This window comes from Sphaerodactylus townsendi, linkage group LG05, assembly GCF_021028975.2.
Source record: "Sphaerodactylus townsendi isolate TG3544 linkage group LG05, MPM_Stown_v2.3, whole genome shotgun sequence".
NCBI lineage: Eukaryota > Metazoa > Chordata > Lepidosauria > Squamata > Sphaerodactylidae > Sphaerodactylus > Sphaerodactylus townsendi.
Window position 1 is genome coordinate 111,901,083 of NC_059429.1, and position 21,083 is coordinate 111,922,165.

Genomic DNA, 21,083 nt, shown 5'->3' on the forward strand with positions numbered 1-21,083 from the left:
ACCTACCGCTTTAAATTTATATACCTGTTCTCTGTTCCGTATTAGCAAATCTCTGAAGTTCATTCTTGGACTGACTTTCCCAGCCACAGCATTTAATGGGTGTTTCTGTTTTTGCCTTCTGCTAATGGATCTCTGATTTCACATTGCAATCTATCATTTCAGAGCACTCAACCGCCACCTCCGTTTCTTTCTCTTTTCCTTCTTTATGTTTCCTACTGTGGCCACATGCAGCAGCATGCCCAGGGCTTTGAAGGAAAATCATAAGAAACTGACTTGGAGGCAAAGGGCTGGATCCTAACAATTTTTGTTCTATCAAAACAGAGAAAGCCAGCTCCTTTTGACCCCAGAAAAGGTTATTTTGGGGGGTCACTGGACAAAGCTCAGGCTGGATGGAGACTGCAGGGAGAAGGGGAATATCAAGAAGAAATGAGCAGAAAACATGATAGTTCATTGTTCTGGGTATTTTATTAACACTTCATCTGTTTATTCCAAATATGTATGAACTGCCTCACAACCAAAGTTTTATAGTTTTATAGTGGTGGCTAGTTAGAGGCCCTAAAAACATCAGCAGTATAGAAAAACTGAAGAGAGGATAGATTCTGTCCAAGAAGAATCTTTTGAAGAAGAACCTACAGTTTTAGAAAGTGAAGTGGAATCTGCACTAAGATCAAATGGGAGAAACAAATCAGTGATGTTGGAAGAGGGTTTTAGGGATTCCATGGACTGCCAAAAGCAAATGATTAGGTTCTAGATCCAATCAAGCCTGAACTGTTCCTGTAAGCTGAAATGACTAAGCTGAGGCTTTCATGCTTTGGTCACAGAAGATGAAAGCAGTGGTGGAGCGCCAAGGGGACGGGGGGGGGGGTGCGTCATGCACTGGGCGCACCTGCTCTTAACCACTATGCCACATTGAAAGTGATGCTGTTTCACGGTGGGGGATAATCCACCCCAAAACAGCATCACTTTCAATGTTGTTTAACTGGGGACCCCAGATTCTCCCTTTAAGGTAGACTTAAAAGGAGAATTTGGGCTCTCTAGTTTAAACACCATTGAAAGTGATGCTGTTTGGGGGTGGATTCCAGCATCACAGCCACTACCCGGGGGGGGGGGCTCAGATTTTGCACCGGGCTCCATTTTCCCTCTATGCCTCTGCCCAAAGGGAAGGGCAGAAGGAACTGCCAGCTGCCAGCTGGGAGCCCAGCTGGTGGGGGGCAGGGTAGGGCAGGGCGGGGGAGTCTGCCATCACCGGCCTTGGAAAGCTGCTTTTATAAGCGCTAGGCCAGGGGCGGGGCTTGGGGAGACGTGGCCATGCCCTAGGAGCAGTTGGGAGTGTGGCCCCACCTCCAACCCCCCCCCCATAAAAAATCTATACCTACGTCCCTGCAGCAATCCCAAATGTGCTGCCTGCTGATGTGTTTTTTTGGTGCCTGCTTCTTTCTTTCCTAAAGTAGTAGGTCCTTCAGAGATGTCCAGAAGGCATCACTTTTCTGTTAGCAGGACCAACCCATACCGAGCTATCTTTATGACAGAAGGAGGCTTGGCAGGAAGCTCTCATTATTTTCAGTTGGACACAGCCATTATGACAGCCATTTGGTGGTTATCTGAGCCCCTCACGGCTGCCATTTGGTGGTGGCTACTCAGTATTCTTAAAATTCCCAAAGTGTTCTCAGGCCTTACATGTTTGAGAACATCCTGATCTAGTACACATTTACTGTACTGTACTGTAATAAACTACTGTAATAAACATATGACTGTGGGTATCTTAGTTCAAAATTGTTCATAGTCAGTGAAACCTCCTGGTGTTGGACCAGTCTGTCTCTGTAATCTTAGAGGATTATTATGAGAATTTTTTTAAAAAGGATAAGTCCATGTATGCCTCAGATATCTTCTGGAGGGAAAGGTGGGATACAGATATTGTGGTGATAACTGCAGTTGTCCCTCCCACATTGTGACTTTCCACATCACAGTTTTGACTGATTATATATTGGCACCAGACCCCATCTCCCAACACAAGCACCTCAAAGAATCCCCCAAAGCGGGCCCCGGTACCATAAGGGGGGCTGCCAATGAAAAGGGGCAGCAACGGCGGCCAAGGTGATTCTCAGCTGTGCTTTCTTTGAAATGTGTTATTGGAGGAGAGTTTTACGGAAGTAATGCTGAAATGGGAGTTTTGGTTTCTTCTACTGTTACATATTATCTTCCAGACTCTAAATGGAGCTGGGACATACTTAAGACTGCCTCCACCCATATAAACCTCCTGAAGGAGCAGCAGTGGCGTAGTGGTTAAGATCCGGTGCATTCTAATCTGGCGGAACCGGGTTAGATTCCCCGCTCTGCTGCTTGAGCTGTGGAGGCTTATCTGGGGAATTCAGATTAGCCTGTGCACTCCCACACATGCCAGCTGGGTGACCTTGGACTAGTCGCAGCTTTTCGGAGCTCTCTCAGCCCCACCCACCTCACAGGGTGTTTGTTGTGAAGAGGGAAGGGCAAGGAGATTTTAAGCCCTTTGAGTCTCCTACAGGAGAGAAAGGGGGGATATAAATCCAAACTACTCCTCCTCCTCCTCCTCCTCCTCTTCTTCTTCTTCTTCCTCTTCCTCTTCCTCTTCCTCTTCCTCTTCTTCTTCTTCTTCTTCTTCTTCTTCTTCCTCCTATTTTGAGATTAAGTTTTGAGATCCCTCATTGTTTTCTGTCACCATATAAACCATGGTGGGTGATAGTAGAGCCACCCCCCTCAAACCATTTGCCCTGGGAAGTCCATTTGGCTCCCCTGCGTCTCTCTTCCACATACTCAGATAAGGCATGCTTGCCTGAATGTGGCTTTGGTTTCAGTGGCAACTGAATGGTGTTTGGCTTTATGCCGATGTTCTAAGGGGTGAGGTCTTTCATGCTACTTGTATAGGTTTTGGAGTGGGGAGCTAATTACAGGTTTGTATTAGATTTTGTTAATTGTCATGATGGGGAGGTAGGGGATCACATGCTTCCAATGGTTATCACATGCTTCCAATCATTATCAAAGCTAAGCTTCTTTTATTGCTTTACCGTAGATTGCATTTTAAAAATTATTTTAATGGTTTTTTTGCATCCCCTCATTTATAAGTTCTCACATAATATTGTACTATTGATGGAGGAGTATGTTGCAAAACTCCTCAAATTTTCCATTTTTTAAATAAAAAATTGAAGGGAAATCCTCCAGACAGGAAATATATTCTTTGATTCCCCACCCCACTCTGTTTTTTGTCTTTCCCAAACCTTCCGGAAGGTCCCTGGACAAAGTCCAACCATGCAGGATAACAAGTGTAAATAAATTATGGACCTCTAAATCTATTTCAAAACTGCAAAGCATGACCTGTCTCTCCGACTCCACTCCCCACATAATCCTGAGAACTTGAGTGAGGGACAGTTCTCTCTGTCCTCTGTGCCATCTGTTACCTTTAGGCTCCTGAATGTTAGATCTTTATCTCTGAGGAGGTAGTTGTCTGCAGCCTAGGTAGCTGAACAAAAGCGTGTAGGGGGTAAATAGAAAGGTGAGCTGGTTCAGGCCCCGACTTGGAACCTTCCATATGCTTTTAATCTGTCCGGCAGTGGTGGGGGCCTTTTGAAGTCGCTCTCCGCCCCCCCTGGCTTTCCCTGTTGTCCAGCTGTCATCTCCTAAGATCTGCTCCCTGACACTGCTGCAGAGCACTCCTTTAAAAGCAGAGTCATGCTTTGCCTTAATGTTCGTAGCCTCCGGGGACATGGAGTGACGACAGGAGTAACAAATGGTGCAATCTGCTCTATACAGCTGTGAGAAGGGGGGCAGGAAAGAGTGGGATTGGGGGGGGCTGAAGATGCACATCTAGATTTTTTCCTAAACAGCTTGCATCGGGTTCAAGTCTGTTGCTACACTGGATATTTGACAAAGCAATAGTATTTAGTATGTCTGTGTGTAGCTACGTGACATCTACTGTTAAGTCTGTTAGAATTCAGCCATTCAATTTACTTTCAGTACCATACTCAGCCTGGAGAATGTAGAGTAATAACAGAGTGCCTGTTAGTACATACAGAATGAGTGCTCTTTGCTGGTGGTAACCGCAACAGTGCAATATACTTGTAAGATCAGAACCAGTGGTGTTTGAATATGATCAGAGTTAGAGTAGTTTTAAGATCAGAGCCAGTGTTTCTTGGTCTGTAAATTAAATGTTACATATTAGCCCATCCTTATATTTCAGTGAACATGCATGCAGCTTGCATGTACATGTGGTTACCTGTTTGTATGAAACACCCAGTGCAAATGAAACCAGGGATCAATACCTGGATAAATGTGCTGTTTGAATTGCACATTCAGTTGTACATGGGAATTACTCAGTGTATTTCTATAGAAAAATTAAGTGTAAACTATACAGATTGTATGTGCATTTAGTAGTTCCTAAAACTTATGCTAAAAGCAGATACAGTAGTTGACTGTTGTGGGTTTTCTGGGCTGTGTGGCTGTGGTCTGGTTGTTTTTGCTCCTAATGTTTTGCTCAGTTTTGAGGATGTCACGGTAAGATGTGTTCCTCTCCATGACATATCTTACTGTGACATACCTCTGAAAGTGCCAGTCAGTTGATTAAAAAAAATACTACAGCCATATTTGTGTCATCAGTGCTCCAAATTTGGCTGACGTTTTTCTGCTATGCTTTTGTTCACTGCTTCCGATGTTTGCTGTTAACACTACATAATATTTTATTTTGAGTTAAATCACCTGCATTGCTGTGGCAGCCAGCTTTCCAGCTGTCCTCTCCATCAAAACTTTTTTGCTTGGCCAGAGTAAACTGGACTGCTTTAAAAATATTGAGGAGTGACCATTAAGGGTAACTTTTAGAACCAGTGTGATAATGGGGTAATTATTGACACTGACAGTTAAGAAGAAGAAGAGTTGGTTTTATATCCCCCCTTTCTCTCCTGTAAGGAGACTCAAAGTGGCTTACAAACTGAAGGACATAGGTAAGGGGGGGTTCTTGGGTTCAACCTCCCCTACATGTCCGAAGCCCCCCCCCCCCCCCCCGTTTGTGGGTTTTTTGTATTTTTTAGTTTTATTTGGTTTCTGGCCTGTAGGGAATGCAGGGAATGCAGTTTTTATGCTAGCAGCACCAAACTTTCAGGGAGTTTTTGGGAGACTCTCCTGATGATTCTACCCAGGTTTGGTGAGGTTTGGTTCAGGGTATCCAAAGTTATGGGCTCTCAAAGGGGGTCCCCCATCCCCCATTGTTTTCAATGGGAGCTAATAGAAGATAGGGGCTACACCTTTGAGGGTCCATAACTTTGGACCCCCTGAACCACATTCCACCAAACCTGGGAGGTATCATAAGGAGCATCTCTTACTGATACCACCAAAGTTTTGTGAAGTTTGGTCAAGGGGGTCCAAAGCTATGGACTTCCAAAGAGGGTGCCCCATCCCCTATTGTTTCCAATGGGAGCTAATAGAAGAGGGGGCTACACTTTGAGGGTCCATAACCTTGAACCCCCGAACCAAACTTCACCAAACCTGGATGGTATCATTAGGAGAGTCTCCTAAAGATACTCTGAAAGTTTGGTGATGCTAGCTTAACAATTGCACCCCTGACAGCAGGCACACCCCAAATTTCCCCAGATTCTCCTTTTAAAATCACCCCCTTCAGCATGGATTTAAAGGGAGAATCTGAGGTCCCCAGTTTAAACATTGAAAGTTATGCTGTTTCAGGGTGGGGGAGAATCCACCCCAATACAGCATCACTTTCAATGTTGTTTTAACTGGGGACCCCAGATTCTCCTTTTAAGGTGGATTTAAAAGGAGAATTGGGGTCTCTAGTTTAAACATCATTGAAAGTGATGCTGTTTGGGGTGAATACCAGCATCACAGTGGCCGCCCGAGGAGCGGGGCGCAAAACTCAGATTTTGCACCAGGCTCTATTTTCCCTAGCTACACCTCTGCCCAGAGGGGAGGGCAGAAGGGGATGCCGGCTGCCAGCTGGGAGCCCAGTTGGTGGGGGGGCAGGAGAGGGCGGGGCAGGGGCATCTGCCATCCCCAGCCTCGGAGAGCTGCTTTTATAAGCTCTGAGGCTGGAGATGGGGCTTGGGGAAGCATGACCACACCCCCGGGGCAGGTGGGGGCGTGGTCCCGCCCCAACCCTCCCCATAAAAAAATCTATACCTATGTCCCTGTACAAACTGCTTTCCCTTCCCCCCTCACAACAAACACCCTGTGAGGTTGTGGGGCTGAGAGAGCTCTGAAGAACTGTGACTAGCCCAAGGTCACCCAGCTGGCAAGTGTTGGAGTGTACAGTCTAATCTGAATTCCCCAGATAAGCCTCCACAGCTCAAGCGGCAGAGCAGGGAATCAAACCCAGTTCCTCCGGATTAGAGTGCACCTGCTCTTAACCACTACACCACTGCTGCTTAAGAGTATGGGAGAGTTCTCATTGGCAAAGGGTATGGTTTATTCCAAATTAGGTAACTTTAGAAGTCTCTTCTGTGTATCCTGATCACAGACATGTGGAGTCTACAGACCTAGACCTTAATGTGTTCAGTGGCAGTCCTGAAGTTAAAGGCAGGATTGCAGCCATGAGAATTACTTTGGGTCTATCCCATATAAACCATGACCTTGGTAGCCCAGGCTAGCCTGTTGTCATCTGCTCTTGGAAATAGAACAGTGTCAGCCCTGATTTGTACTTGGATGAGAGGCCACCAAGAAGTCCAGAATTGCTGAGCAGAGGCAGGCAATGGCAAATAATCTCTGAACGTCTCTTGCCTTGAAAATCCTACAGGGTTGTCCTAAATTGGCCCCCCTCCTCAAAAAACATCTTATGTAAAGCCTTTTAAATCTTCTACAGCAGTTTAATGCTGTCCAGAGCCTTTGACTTCCATTTTTTTGCAGACTTTCCTTTCACACAGGCTTCTTTGATGTCCCATTTAGGACAGTGAGGCTAATACTGAATAGGTGGTGTTTGCCATCAGTGGCATTTAATAGATACATGAATTTAACGTTCTGATGGCAAAATCCAAAATGAGGGGGGGGGGGATTTTAATCAGGTGGGTTTAATCTCCAAGGGAAGCAACTGTTTGATTTTTAATTCCGTATTTTTCCTTTGACAAAAACTTTTCTCGCAAATGTTGTTTATGTGGAATTTATATGAAGCCAGGGTTTAGGTAATCAGCTTTAATATTTGTACTCCTAGGGAAAAAAAGGGGAATCATTATTGAGGGTGCATAATTAATGAATAAATTAACTGGGTTTCTTTTTCTTTCTTTCTTTCTTTTTTCCTCCAGGTGTAAGGAAATGCTAGATCTCGTGACGTCACCCAGTGTGACTGTAAATAGAGAACAATCCGAGAGTCTGAAGCTTAACCTTTCTAACACTTATGCCACGGTTCCAGAAGGTAAGTCGGCAGTTCTTGGTCATAGTTGGTTAGTTTCAGGTGCCTTTCTGTCGGGGTGTGTGTGTCTACCTTGCGAAGGCATTCAAGGCCTAAGTTTGTATGAATTATGGGGTTTTTTGGGGGGGGGGTCTGTTTTCTTAATGCATCAAGCATATCTATTTCCTGGTAATTGTTTTTCTAGTGATGATTTTCAGTGATTTTTTTTTAAAAAATGTGAAGGTCTATAACCTACTGATGGAGTATGTTCTTGAGATGTATGAGGCCCTGGGTTTACTCTCCCCTCCTGTCCATACTGACTATATTTGCTCTTGAAAGTTAACTATATCTGACAGTGAATTGTGGGGAGGGAGAACTCTGCCCAAATACCAGAATACTTTCATTCGTGGTTGTCAGTGTCAGGCTAAGATAGACCATTAGTCTGATTTTTCACAGTGCTGTTTTGGTTGTTCACATCTGAGGGGTAGAATATGGCTGAAGATGGAGATTTCGGTGATGTTAGAACAGTTTGTGATAATGAGCCTGATTTTCAATATGGATCTGACCATGGATATTGCAGACTGTGGTGTTTTCTTCCTTGTTTCCCTACCTGCAATGGCTAATAGGTTCCTTGATACCTTATGTCTAAACCTAAAATGGAAATATGCGTGTAAAATGCTTTTTCTTCATCTGAGTTCTTGTAGAACCGTAGGATTCACAAGTGTATATGGTCTAATTGACACATTTGCATGGGGACAGTACCCGTGGTGGGATCCAAAAATTTTAGTAACAGGTTCCCATGGTGGTGGGATTCAAACAGTGGCATAGCGCCAATGGGGCTGGGCGGGGCACAATGGGGGCGTGACCAGGCATTCTGGGGGCGGGGCATTGCTGGGCGGGGCTGTGTCAAGGATGCAGCCGCTGCGCCGGTCCTTGGGCGGGAAACGAATGCACACAGGCGCAGGCTGCCATGCACACCGGTGCACCTCCTGCTAGACTGCTTCAAGTTCTGCACGCTACTGCTGAGAGCGGAGGAGGGGCGTAACTAAGACAAAAATCACATGGCAAAATCACCAATTAGTAACCCCCTCTCAGCACACACAAATAATTAGTAACCTACTCTCGGGAACCTATGAGAACCTGCTGGATCCCACCTCTGGACAGTACTGATTCTTCAAAAACCTGTCCCTGGCAATTTATTTATTAATTTATACCAAAGCTTTCTCCTCAATGTGAAGAAGACATTTTCTCTCCTATAAGGAGACTCAAAGGGGCTTACAAACTCCCCCCATGACAGATACTTTATGAGGTAGGTGGGACTGAGAGTTCTGAAGAACTGTGACTAGGCCAAGATCACCCAGCAAGAATGTAGGAGTGGGAAAGCAAATCTGGTTCACCAGATAAGACTCTGCCACTCATGTGGAGGAGTGGGGAATCAAACCCAGTTTTCTAGATTAGAATACATCTCTCTTAACCACTACACCATGCTGACTCCAAAGCAGCTTGCATCATCCCTTGTTCTTCATTTTATTCTCACAATCCTATGAGGTGGGTCAGACTAAATGTGTGTGATTGTCCCAAGGTCACCAACAAGATTCCATGGAAGAGTAAGGATTCAAGCCAGGTTATCCCAGATCCTAGTCTGACACTCTAACCACTATACAACACTGTCCTTAGTTTACCTTTAGAGAAGATGGTAAAAATACCTTTAACAACCTGATAGCATGTGTACTCACGAAGTCTACTTGCTTCCAGTAGAAACCATAACTCTTTCCCCTCTATCTTTCAATTCCTTCCTGTCTGTAAGAGTTAAGTCTCTGAGTTGGGGGTGGATGTGTCCATGGATAATGATTCTTTTATATTTTAACATTTTGTTAAAAAAAAGTTATAGGGGAGAAAAGGAGAAAACTCTGTGTTTTATGACTAGGGCAGTGATTTTTTGATTGAGAACAAAGTACTCAAGAATATCCCCGTTTGCAGTATTGCATGATTATGCTAAAGCAGCTACTTACTTACATGTTGGGAGTGGAACTCCATGCCTTTTAAAAAAACACCCAGAAAACAGATGCTGTTGCAATCGCTGCTGAACATTTGTTTAATACACTCTCTCTCACTCACATTCTTTTGGCGGTTGAGGTTAACGGATGGAAATTTATCCGCCTTCTCCCCCCTCCCCCCGCCGCCATTCCCATCTTCTTTCTCCCCCCCCCTCCAGTCTTTTTCATACTGTCCAAATGAAAGAAGAAATGTTTTGAATCTGTTTTTAAAATTATTGACAAATGATGCCATTTAACTAATTCTTGCTAGTACAATTCCAGTAACTGTTTGCTGTGGTTAGGAACCCACAACCTTCATGTTGGAGAAAAAGCATCACCAGCTTATTAACTAACCAACAGTGTCTTCAATGTCTTTATAAGGCATTTACAGTGTAGTGCAAACCATGGGCATGATCCTTTCTGTATTGAGCCGGCAGCCTAGGAAATGCATTTTGCCAATCCTACCATTAGTAAATAAGTGGGTAGACTGTGCTGTCTGTTAGATTTGTTATCTGAGATAATTTATCGCTGCATTCTCAGTCCTGTTCTATATCCCTGTGTGAAGACAGTTGGTAGAAAACCAGCTTCCTTTTGTCTTGGTTTTCTCATGCTTGTGTTGTCAGATCTCACAGATCAGGTATACCAAGCATAGGTGTCAAACTCACGCCCCTCCAGATGTTATGGACTACAGTTCCTATCCCAGCTGGCAGGGGATGATGTGAACTGTAGTCCATAACATCTGGAGGGCCACGAGTTTGACACCTGTGGGAGTTGGATCCTTTGTGGTGTCTTGGTGGAATTTTCATCTTGAATTAATTGATAAATTATTGATAGGACAGCTGTTTCATACCATTTTGTACAGTATTTTATAGTTAGGGTTTGGAGATCTGTCAGTATAACACATACAGGGAATAAATAAAATGAGAGAAGCCGATGTGTGGATTGATTGGCAGCAAGCAATGGTTCTTCAAAGAGGCAAGCAAAGGTCTCTCCTGGTTTTGCAGCTTGAGAACTTCTTCGCATTGGAGATGTTGACATTTGAATCTGGGTTTCTTGTGCTTGTCAAACACATACCTGAGAATCCAGAGGCTCAGTCCCCAGCACTTTAAGAATCTCTGAACTATCACCTAATTAAGGAATTTCAAGATAAATGGAAAGGATATTATTGATATCATTTCTTCAAAACTGGGAAGTAGAGAAGGATATATATGAATGATTAGTAACATTTTTATATATTGTGTTGAAAACGTGTTAAGAGGTAGAAGAACATTTAAATGTGCAATGGATAGATGACCATAACAGATGAACTGAATTCACTTTTGGGAAGCACTTAATAATTTTTTAGAAAATAATAATCACTACTGCAAATTTTAATCTATTCTGTTTCATTATAATTTACTTTACACTGTGACTATTGTTTAATCTCAGTATTAGGTTTATTATTATATATGGTCTTTTATTATTTATGTTAATAATAGCCCTCCAGGGGAATAGGGCAGTATATAAAATTAATAATAAATAAATAAGATTATGATAATCACCAATTAGTTCCCATTATTATATTACCATCTATTCTTTGTAACTATTGTCATTTATACTTCATCGCTTGTTGTATCATTTTAAGTGTTCGTGTGTGTGCATGTGTGTGTGTAAATATATCTTTGTCTTGGAATGTAATTGCAATTGGAGATGCTCGGTTTGTTGCCTTGGCCTTATGTTCAGGGAACTCCTGACTTCTGCCACTGGTTTGCTAGACAATCTTTTAAGCTCACTAAACTCTAACAAGCCTTGGCACTATAATATTCACATGTTGGTGACCTCATTAAAATAAGGAGTCCAGCAATCCAAACAATTAGTCATGGGATTTAACTTCCCTCTGTGGCTACTAGCTTGTCGTATTTACTTAATCATAGAATGCTTTTCTCTAATGTACCTAAGAGCTTCAATTTCATTCAGTCCGATTTAAAGACCCTTAGATTTAAGCACATGACTAGATGTTCTGCTAAAATGGAGGAAGGTGTTGTGTTATAACAGGATTCTATAAAAAATGCTGAAATCTGAAATTGTCCATCCCCCCCATTTTCCATAACCTTAAATAGGCATCTTTTGAATATTTTTTTCTACAAATGTAAGGTGACGGTAGGGCAGTATGTATGCAACTGCTGTGATTTTGTGAGCAATTTATGTGTAGAAAAATGGTAAGCTGTAGTGGTAAAAGGAAGATTATTTTCAAAAGTTAACTAGGGAGACGATGCAGTCATTATAGGAAAAACAATTGGTGAATAAGACCGCCTCGTGCCTAGAGCCAGGGTGGGATTGCCCATTATCACTGGTTTGCCTGTGACAACTCAGTAGGTAGAGTGCCCACACTGAGGGCTGGATATAAAGCCCAAGTTCAGTTTAATGAATAAATCCTAGTTGAACCCATTTATTGTGTATAGCATCTTTATTTTGGCATGGTGGAACAAATGTCCTTTATTTAGAGGGAAAGGTTGTATTTTGGGGGAGCTGAATTCTGGGTGTGGGTACTTGTTTTCCCTCAAATATACAGCTCTGCTTTTGTGAAGGGCTGTAGTTAAGTGGCAGAATAGGTGTGAGAAGGGCCAGTGAACTTTAAGAATATGTGGGACCTTGATAAGTGGTAGTTCCAAGTAGGGAGAAGCAGAGATCACCATAGGAGTGCTGATGTTTTCTTTTTTATCCTGGTTCAAGATGTGTAACTTCCAAGAGAGACCCAGCAATAAATACAAAAATCTTCTGCAGTAATACACGTTGGATTTTTTTAAAAAAAATGTTCCCACAGTGCCGTATAGAATACCAATGTTAAATGAGCCCATAGGATAGCTCCTGTTAGATGTATATTTTCTGTGCATCTGCATATTTCATTTAATAAAAACATGTTTGAGATGTTTAATTCACTATGTGATGAATTGCTGAATAGACGGAAGCTGTCTCATTTTCAGTGACTTCCTAATGAGGATGATCCCGTAGTCCTGATGGGATGCATCCTGACAGAAAATATGGATCACTCTCCATGCGTGTCTCCGGTTCAGTAGCTGTACTCTGAAAAACAAATAAAACTAGCAGCAACAGGGGATCTCTTTCTCTCTTAATGTACAAGTAGCAGCTCTCACCTGTTCTCTTTGGGTGTACGTTAAATTGCTAATCGCAGAGCATGAGTCTGAAATGTCCCTTCTCTGGCAGAAATATGTACTGTCTCCTTCTGGCCTTAACTGTCACTTGGTATGAATGCTATGCCAAGTATGATAGTCTAGGCTGCTAATATTTTGCTATACATTATAATGGTCAAGGTGGAAATATCTCTCTAGACCCCTGAGTGTTTTATAATAAATCCACCCCTTTCTTCCAATCCCAAGTGGCTGTAAAACTTGGTGCAGCCCAGTGGCTAACAAATTGATAACTGGGAAGTTGCTGGTTCTTCTCTCGTCTCTATTACAAACTGACTAATCGGCCTTAGGTAACTCACTCTAGCTCCACTTCAGCCCTCTTTCCACAAGAAGGTAACGGCTGGGATCTGGGTGATGTGCAAGTAGAAACATAAATGTGCTTGACATGCTTCCACTAGTGTAAGAACTTATGCAACACCTAATGCTTTCCTCCCTATGTTCTATAATGCCCCCAAATTAACTTCTAATATTTATTTATTCCAAGTTTATTGCAAGTCAGCCCCACTGTTGAGCAAAGTTTGACATCTTCCTCTAGTTGAAGGAGCCTTTCTACATCTCAAGTGGCTCTTCCTCCAACAGAAGAACCACTTAAGTTGGGGGAAGGCTTCCAAACTTGCTGAGCAAAGTGGCTGAATACATGCCAATCTAGTGCCTTTTGTGCTATTGTTTCCCACTGCGTTCAGTCCACGGTCCGCTGAAATCACTGACTTTAAAATAAACTATGTCCTATAAGATCTCAATTGGCCTGCTTTTGCCTGGCACTCAAATTAAACAAAGATCTTGGAGAACAATTAGCAGAGGCCAAGTTTACCATAGCCGGTGTTAACTGTGCTTTTCTTTGTTTGGTTTTGCAGGTAATACCAAGATTGCACCCGAGTGTCCGCTTCATCTCTGCTCTACAAAGTAAGGATATGTGACTGACAATCCTGAGAGGGACAGAAAGAATCCCTCAGAAGGTGGCATGACCCCTGCGCCAGCATATATGTTGCTTACACTGGTGTAATGGGCATTTATGCTGGCTCAGAGGCACTTACATTGTTGTTGGGGAGCCACATGGCAACACGATGCTCAGGCACCAGCTCACCTCCAACACAGGAGCCTGTTCCAAAGGGCACTTCCTGGGGTGGGGCCAGCTTTAGTCAGCTTCCTGAATACTTTTGGCCTGAGAACAACCCCCATTTGCTTGCATAGAGTTGCTCTGGCAAAAAAGTAGACAGCCTGTAGAGCTGTGTAGAACAGATCCATGGCGGGTTGGAGAAGGATCTCTGTCAGCTTGCTGGCTGCAGCACAGCAACCTTCTTGGGAGCTACTCCCCCACCCCACCCCCAGGATTGCACTGTGAATCTCCAGTTGTTGAAAGCAGTAAGTAATTTTAGGGATGTCATGCTTAAAGTCAATTTTTAAAAAATGGCAAAATCTGCATAAATTTGCATATGTATTAAGAATAGACCTATTTTTTAGGGTTCTTTGCTAATGGCAGCTATCTCCTGACAGGTATCCTCCAGAAAAGGCAGGCGCAGCTTCTTTGTCATCTGGGAGGAATTGCCTCCAAAGTTATCATTACTGTATGCTTTTTTAATAAAAAGAATCCAGAACAGTTTCTAAAATATGTTACAAAATAGTGAGTGACATCTTTTTAAAAGATTTTGTAGACCTTGACCTCTTAAGGTGAACGTTGCAGTCCAAACCATGAGTGCTTGGAGTTCTGATTTGGATTGAAAGCTATCTGATATGTGCAGAACAAATTCTCAGCTGAAATTCAGGCACTGACTCAACTCAGATATCATGCCATATCATGGGCTGAGGCCTCTAAGTGTGGTGTTGAAGTTTTCTGACTTGTTTTAGAAAACTAAAAGGCTGTATGGGTGGGTAGGTGGGTGTAATATTACAGATACTAGCCAAGCAGAGCTGTGCACAGAGTTCCTGTTGCAAACTAGCAATTTTTGATAAGCAGTTCTTTGTATGAGCATGCAACAGTAAGTGCGCTTCCATAGTTCATATGGTGTGCATTTGTGTCAGCCTTACAGTGTCCTTTGCATTTTTCCTGTTTTTTTTTCTTCCTATATATCAGTGATGGCAAACCTTTTCGAGACCGAGTGCCCAAATTGCAACCCAAAACCCACTTATTTATCGCAAAGTGTCAACATGGCAATTTAACCTGAATACTGAGGTTTTAGTTTAGAAAAAAACAGTTGGCTCCAAGGCATGCGTTACTAAGCTTGGTGGTAGTCAGTGGCTTTGCTCAAAGCAACCGTGCAATTCTTCCAACGGGTGAATCACGACCCTAGGAGGGTTTAATCAGAAACAAGCTCCATTGCCAGCAACCAAGTGTAACCTCAGCTTGTGGGTTCTGTGGGGCAGTACTTGGAATGAGTTGCAACAACAATTTTTAAACAACAATATGGTTTACTTCTCTTTACAATTAACATTAAACATCAACATTTAACGTTACAATTCAAGGTCCTGTTCAGGTTGCATTTCAAGTCCTTCTATTTACAGTCTACTGATATTGCCAAGTCCAATTTCTTCTTTTGCAAGTTGGCTGGCTCACTGTAGAAGGAACTCAAAGGGCTTGATGAACAGTTAACAACAAAATGAGGGCTTCCAGGAGAACTCTTACCCATTAAAACCACAAAAGAGACCCTCAACCAAGTGTTAAGGAAACTTATAGAAAATCAAAGGATCGAGGAGTCTAGGTAGCCTTGTTTCTTGCTGCAAAAGAAGCTCTTACTGCAGCCTCTCTGCTGCAGAGTCTCCACACCCCTTACTGGGCCAACCCATTCTGGGCATAGGGGTTGTTCTCCCCACTAAAATTCTGTCGTCCCGACATTAATTACCAATACAACTTTTGAAATCATTAAACAATGATTTCCCCCACTTAGGTCCTGTACTTGGAGGAACCACATTTGGTGCATCTGAATGCAGAACATTGTCTTTCCATAAAAGCTTAAGCTGCACTGGCAGTTTACCAAATGTTGCCAATTCAGCAAGCAGTTTGCAGAAGGGATGGGGGATTGCAACTGGAATCCCTTCCTTCATTTAACTGCCAAACAGAATCATGTGCTTCAAATTCACATAGCAACATCTCTTGAACTTACATCACATAACAAAACAGTTATATGAGGATCAGAGCCCCAACTTGCTGCACACTTCCATTGCAAAGCGAATTTATATTCGGAATCTCACTTCCACGCCCCACGCTGGCTGGGCGCCATTTGCAACCTCAGCTTGTGGGTTCTGTGGGGGAGTACTTGGAATGAGTTGCAACAACAATTTTTAAACAACAATATGGTTTACTTCTCTTTACAATTAACATTAAACATCAACATTTAACGTTACAATTCAAGGTCCTGTTCAGGTTGCATTTCAAGTCCTTCTATTTACAGTCTACTGATATTGCCAAGTCCAATTTCTTCTTTGCAAGTTGGCTGGCTCCTGAAGACTCCAAGGGCTTGATGAACAGGTTGCAACATGATGAAGGTTTCCAGGAGAACTCTCACCCATTACAACCACAAAAGAAACCCTTAACAAGGTGTTAAGGGCTTATAGAAATCAAGGTCCGAGTCTGGTAGCCTTGTTTCTTCTGCAAAAGAGCTCTTGCAGCCTCTCTGCTGCACCGAGTCTCCACCCCCTTACTGGGCCAACCCATTCTGGGCATAGGGGTTACACAAGCTTTCTCCCAGGTAAAGGATCGTGCTTTAGTTCAGCACATGAAAATCAGTGTGTTAACAGCGTTTAACAGAGTTACCTACACTGCTTCCCCAAAACTAGGTGTTAGGTTTAATGCTAATAATCGAGCCCAGAGTGGGGGGGGGCACTCTCCGGGTGCCCACAGAGAGGGCTCTGAGTGCCACCTCTGGCACTCGTGCCATAGATTCGCCACCACTGCTATATATATTGCCCAGTAATCCTTCCAATGCATTTACTATATATTTAACAAAAATGCATAACATAATATCTACCACCTTGGGGCTGACCTAAATCAGTCTAGGGGAAATTGGGTAGAACTCTGGCTAGTTTACAGTGCTTCAGTGCCACAGCTGGAATGCTTCCACAATTCCTTTGAAAGCTTAAGAATAATAATTTGGAACAATGGTTTAAAAGCGTGACTTGGCAAGACAGTAGACATAGTAGCTTGAGTCAAATGGAAATTGTTAAAAAATCATCTGTTTGTCTTAGACTCCTCTTGAGGGTTTTCTTTTTCGTTTCTCTTTTAGATACTATCCCCATATAGTAACAGTTCCATCCTTTCCAACGATGGCCGCATATGGACAGACTCAGTACAGTGCGGGAATCCAGCAAGCTGCTCCTTACACCGCGTATCCACCACCTGCACAGCCTTATGGGCTACCTTCCTACAGTGAGTAACATACTAGTAACATGATTTCAAAGTTGATTTTAGAAATATATATATGCCAAAGCGTACTATTGGTCACATTCATCATCCCTTCTAAGATACTGGCAAGCAAGAATGATGATATGCAATTTTTTTCATTCAGTGGTATGTAGAGAGACAAGAATTCTCTGTACCACAAAAGCTCTAGATAGATGGTACTGCTTACATTTTACAGGCATATGCTGTAAGCTTTCTCCAGCCATACACTGGAGCAAAGTTAATACAGAGCAGATGTTTGTTTTGAGACTCTGCCGTACTGTTCTCAGCAGCCGAGAGTCCTGTGTGTGCATACAGCTCAGAACAACCACACTTCATCCTACATAAACAGATATCATATTAGACATATTTGGAAGGGGGACAGCTTCCTTTTTCAATAGAAGCTTCTAGTTCAGGGACGCGTGCTAGGGAGGTTATTGTTGCTTGCTACAAAAGGAAGGGGCCCAAAAGGTGGAATGTTCAGAACCTTCCAGAGCATTGGAAGTATTAGTGGGGCTTTGTAGTAGTGATTCAAAACAGCAGGGAGTAATGGTAAAATGCTAGATGAATGGGCACTTCAAATGTTCCATAGTTCTGCAAGCCATTGCGGAAGGCACTGTCAGATTTTAATGTGATTCAGTTCCTCCCTGTGTTAGACTGCTTTGAATATTACATATCTGCTTGAAAAATATGAATAAGAGTGTCTCTTGACATGTGCTGAGATTGCTGTTTTTTGCTGTAACTGCAATATGGTATTCTGAGAACCAGGGGCAAAGTTTCCAGGCCCGAGAACAGGTCCTCCAAACAGACCTGAATGTTTCTGCCATCTGTAAGTGTATTGCCAGGTGCTCTTTTTAAGAAAGGTTTTTAAAGTTTTATTTCAATACACAAAACAAAATAAACCATCCCATTAAGCATGAACATTCATCATATTCATATAATTTGTATGGAGCTTACTATTTAAATTTACATTTTAGTTACATTACTCTATCTTTTTGTATCTAATAATATATTTATTGGGAAACTTATATTACCTAAATCTTTCTTCTGTTTTGATTCAACTGTACTCTTAATTTCCTATGATATAATTTTAAAAAGACATTCCATTTTTCTTGAAATTCTGAAATTGGTATTTTATGTATAAAAGGATGTTAGTTTTGCCATATTCACATATTTAGTTAATTTATTCATCCATGAATTCAGATCTGGATATTTCTTTGCCTTCCATTTTGCTGCATGTATTACTCTTGTCACTGTTACCATGTACTTGAATAATTTGTTATATGTTTTTGGAATATGATTTGGTAAGATATTTACAGTGCAATCCAGAAAAGAGTTACTCCAGTCCAAGGCCATTGAAGTCAATGGGTTTAGACTGGAGTAACTCTGTTCTGAATTGCACTGTTGGTAGCATATTTTTTAGATTCATTTCAAACTTAAGTTTTACTATCTTTTGACATTCTGTAAACTTAATTTATTTAGTCCAAAGAGTTTCCCATTGACACATGTATATGTTTTCTCTGAAATTTTGCATCCATTTGATCACTTGTGTTATTATCAAATAAATGTCCACTGAAGATGTCAGTAATGAGATTGGCGGACTTATTCTACTTCTTCATTTTAACCATATTCTTAACAAACCTTCTCTCAAAATATGTCTTTTACCTTGAGTTTGAATTGTTCTTAATGACTTCTTAAATCCATAGATAGTTATGTATTCCTTCTTTAATGTCAATTATTTCCACTTTTACATTCCTTCAACTTGGATTAATAATTCAGTCTGACACCCAGACTAGTGCAGCAGTTTGATTTTACAATTTAACGTTTGGTACAGCTAAACCTCCTCTTTTTTCATCTTGAAATATTTTAAATCCTACTCTTAGCTTCTTTCTGCTCCATATAAAATTGATCTTTCTGTTCCATGTTTAAAAGTCTTTTCATCTAGTTAAATTGGTAACATTTGGAATTTAAAAAATCATCTTTGGTAGTATATTTATTTTAAATGTAAAAATTCTTCCTGATCAGGAAATTCTTAACTTTTTCTATCTTTGAAGATCTTCCTTGATATTTGCCTAACTTTTTGATAATTATCTTTGCACAAATTATCATTTTACCCCATTACCTATATCCAGTGGTGGGGTTCAGCAGGTTCGCACCACTTTGGCAGAACTGGTTGTTAAAATGGTGCTTGTAAACAACCAGTTGTTACATTTTTTGAATCCCAACACTATCCCTAAATATTGTGTTGGTTTTTTTAAGTAACAACACATTCTGGTTTTTTTTTCATTTCTTCTTCAGCATAAGTTCCTTTAATAACATTATCATTGAGTTCTTTTAATTGAGCTTGTGTCCAGAATATGTTCCAAATCTATTTATTTGTTCCACTGTATATTTGAAAGAGATATTTGGTTTTATTGCTGGTATAACAACATCATCTGAATAACTTTTCATTTTATACTTTTCTTAATCTTTTTTTTATTCCAGAGATCCTTATATGTTATCTACATTTTGTACCTAGCATTTCCATTACCAGATGAAATAATATCTGTGGTACAGGACATTCTTGTTGTGTTCCTTATGCTATTGCATTTTTTTCTGTTAAAGATTCATTTATTAAAATTTTAGCTGGCATAAATAATTTGCATCCAGATTAAAAATTCAGTTCCACAATTCATATTCTATAAGACTTTCATTAGAAATAGTGAGTTTTTCTCTTCTTTTCATGTTAAACTATATATTCGCTTCTCTCCATAGTTTCCCACACTAGCCCAACACAATCAATGCTGCTGATCTGGGGGATGGGGATTGCCCTAAAAGAGAAAGACTCCCAAATGAGGATTGCTACCTGCCCCCAGCCCCACCGGCCCTTTGTCCGGGACTGATGAGGGACCAAAAATTCCAGTGGGACAAGTTCTTTTAAGGCAGTGGTTCTCAACTTGTGGGTCGCGACCCCTTTGGGGGTCGAATGACCCTTTCACAGGGGTTGCCTAAGACCATCGGAAAACGGTCTTTTTATATTTTATATATACCAATTTTACGGTTGGGGGTCACCACAACATGAGGAACTGTATTAAAGGGTCGTGGCATTAGGAAGGTTGAGAGTCACTGTTTTAAGGCAACAATTTCTTCCTTCCATACCCAAGTCTCGATCACATATGCCAGGACTACCTTATTTACCAACAGGTAATCCTGTAATGCTTATTATTGATGGAGCTGGCTTTTAACAACATCAGTACTGGAGAAGGGTTTAAAGTCCTAGCCCCACCACCTTTGTTTCTCAGGATAAGGTTCTGAGCATAACCTTATCTTGGGCCTCTTTTCTTAATGTATCTCCTCCCACCACTCTGTATCTCCCTCACCCCATCACCACTGGAATCCCCAGCCTTTTTCTGCACCCCTCCCCCTCCCCGGGAACAAACTAAGTCCATCACCTCCTGGGAAGCTTCCGTAACAATGCACAATGATTCCCATGGCTTAATACGGTTTTAAACTGAATAAACACAGTTTCATACCAAGTAATTCCCTTCTTATTTCACTCCCCCAACTCCTCCCTACCCTCACTCCTTAGGTCCTTCCCAAATGTGTATTCAGTGGATTACCATAACATGAATTTATGAATCTTTCTCTGTCTTCAGTCTCTGTGGAAAAGGCATACAGTACAAGCAGCAAAATGTTCAAATGTTGGTTTTTGGGGAGAAATTTGTATTTATGTGTCCTAATAGCTGGATATATGCCAAGAAAAATGCTGAATAGTTGTCCTCATTAGCAACAAGGAAGAACCCTACCACTTGTCACTGGCTGAAGTCTTTAGGGCTTGTGCAAACCAGGCCCATGTGCTGTTAATAAATTGTGTGGATTTACCTATTTCCTTTTCATTAAACAAAAAAAATGGTTTCCCCAACCCCCCTCAGTAACACGGGATACTGTCCATTTCGAAAAATCCCACCTCTGGCAGGCAACCAAGAACAATGAAGTGTTTTTTTCTTCCGTTCCCAATTCCTAGACAAAACAGAGAACTGTGTGGAAATTAATTTGGTGCCAAGTTTTTTCTCTGATTGACAACAGGCTTCTAGAAAGAGCTTGTCACTGAAGATTAATCGTGGCCAGGGCTGCAACTGTTTGAGAGTTTGCAT

General features: G+C 41.7%; 1 protein-coding gene across 4 annotated transcripts in view; it reads left to right on the forward strand.

The window, feature by feature from the left end:
- EYA2 (EYA transcriptional coactivator and phosphatase 2) overlaps positions 1-21,083 on the forward strand; it is a 162,953-nt gene that overhangs the window by 53,291 nt on the left and 88,579 nt on the right. For all 4 annotated transcript variants that reach the window (XM_048496798.1, XM_048496797.1, XM_048496796.1 and 1 more), the window contains exons 2-4: positions 7,269-7,378; positions 13,433-13,481; positions 16,796-16,938. In XM_048496798.1, coding sequence (XP_048352755.1) covers positions 7,279-7,378; positions 13,433-13,481; positions 16,796-16,938 — 292 coding nt within the window. In that variant the 5' untranslated portion in view covers positions 7,269-7,278. The remainder of the gene's footprint in view (positions 1-7,268; positions 7,379-13,432; positions 13,482-16,795; positions 16,939-21,083) is intronic.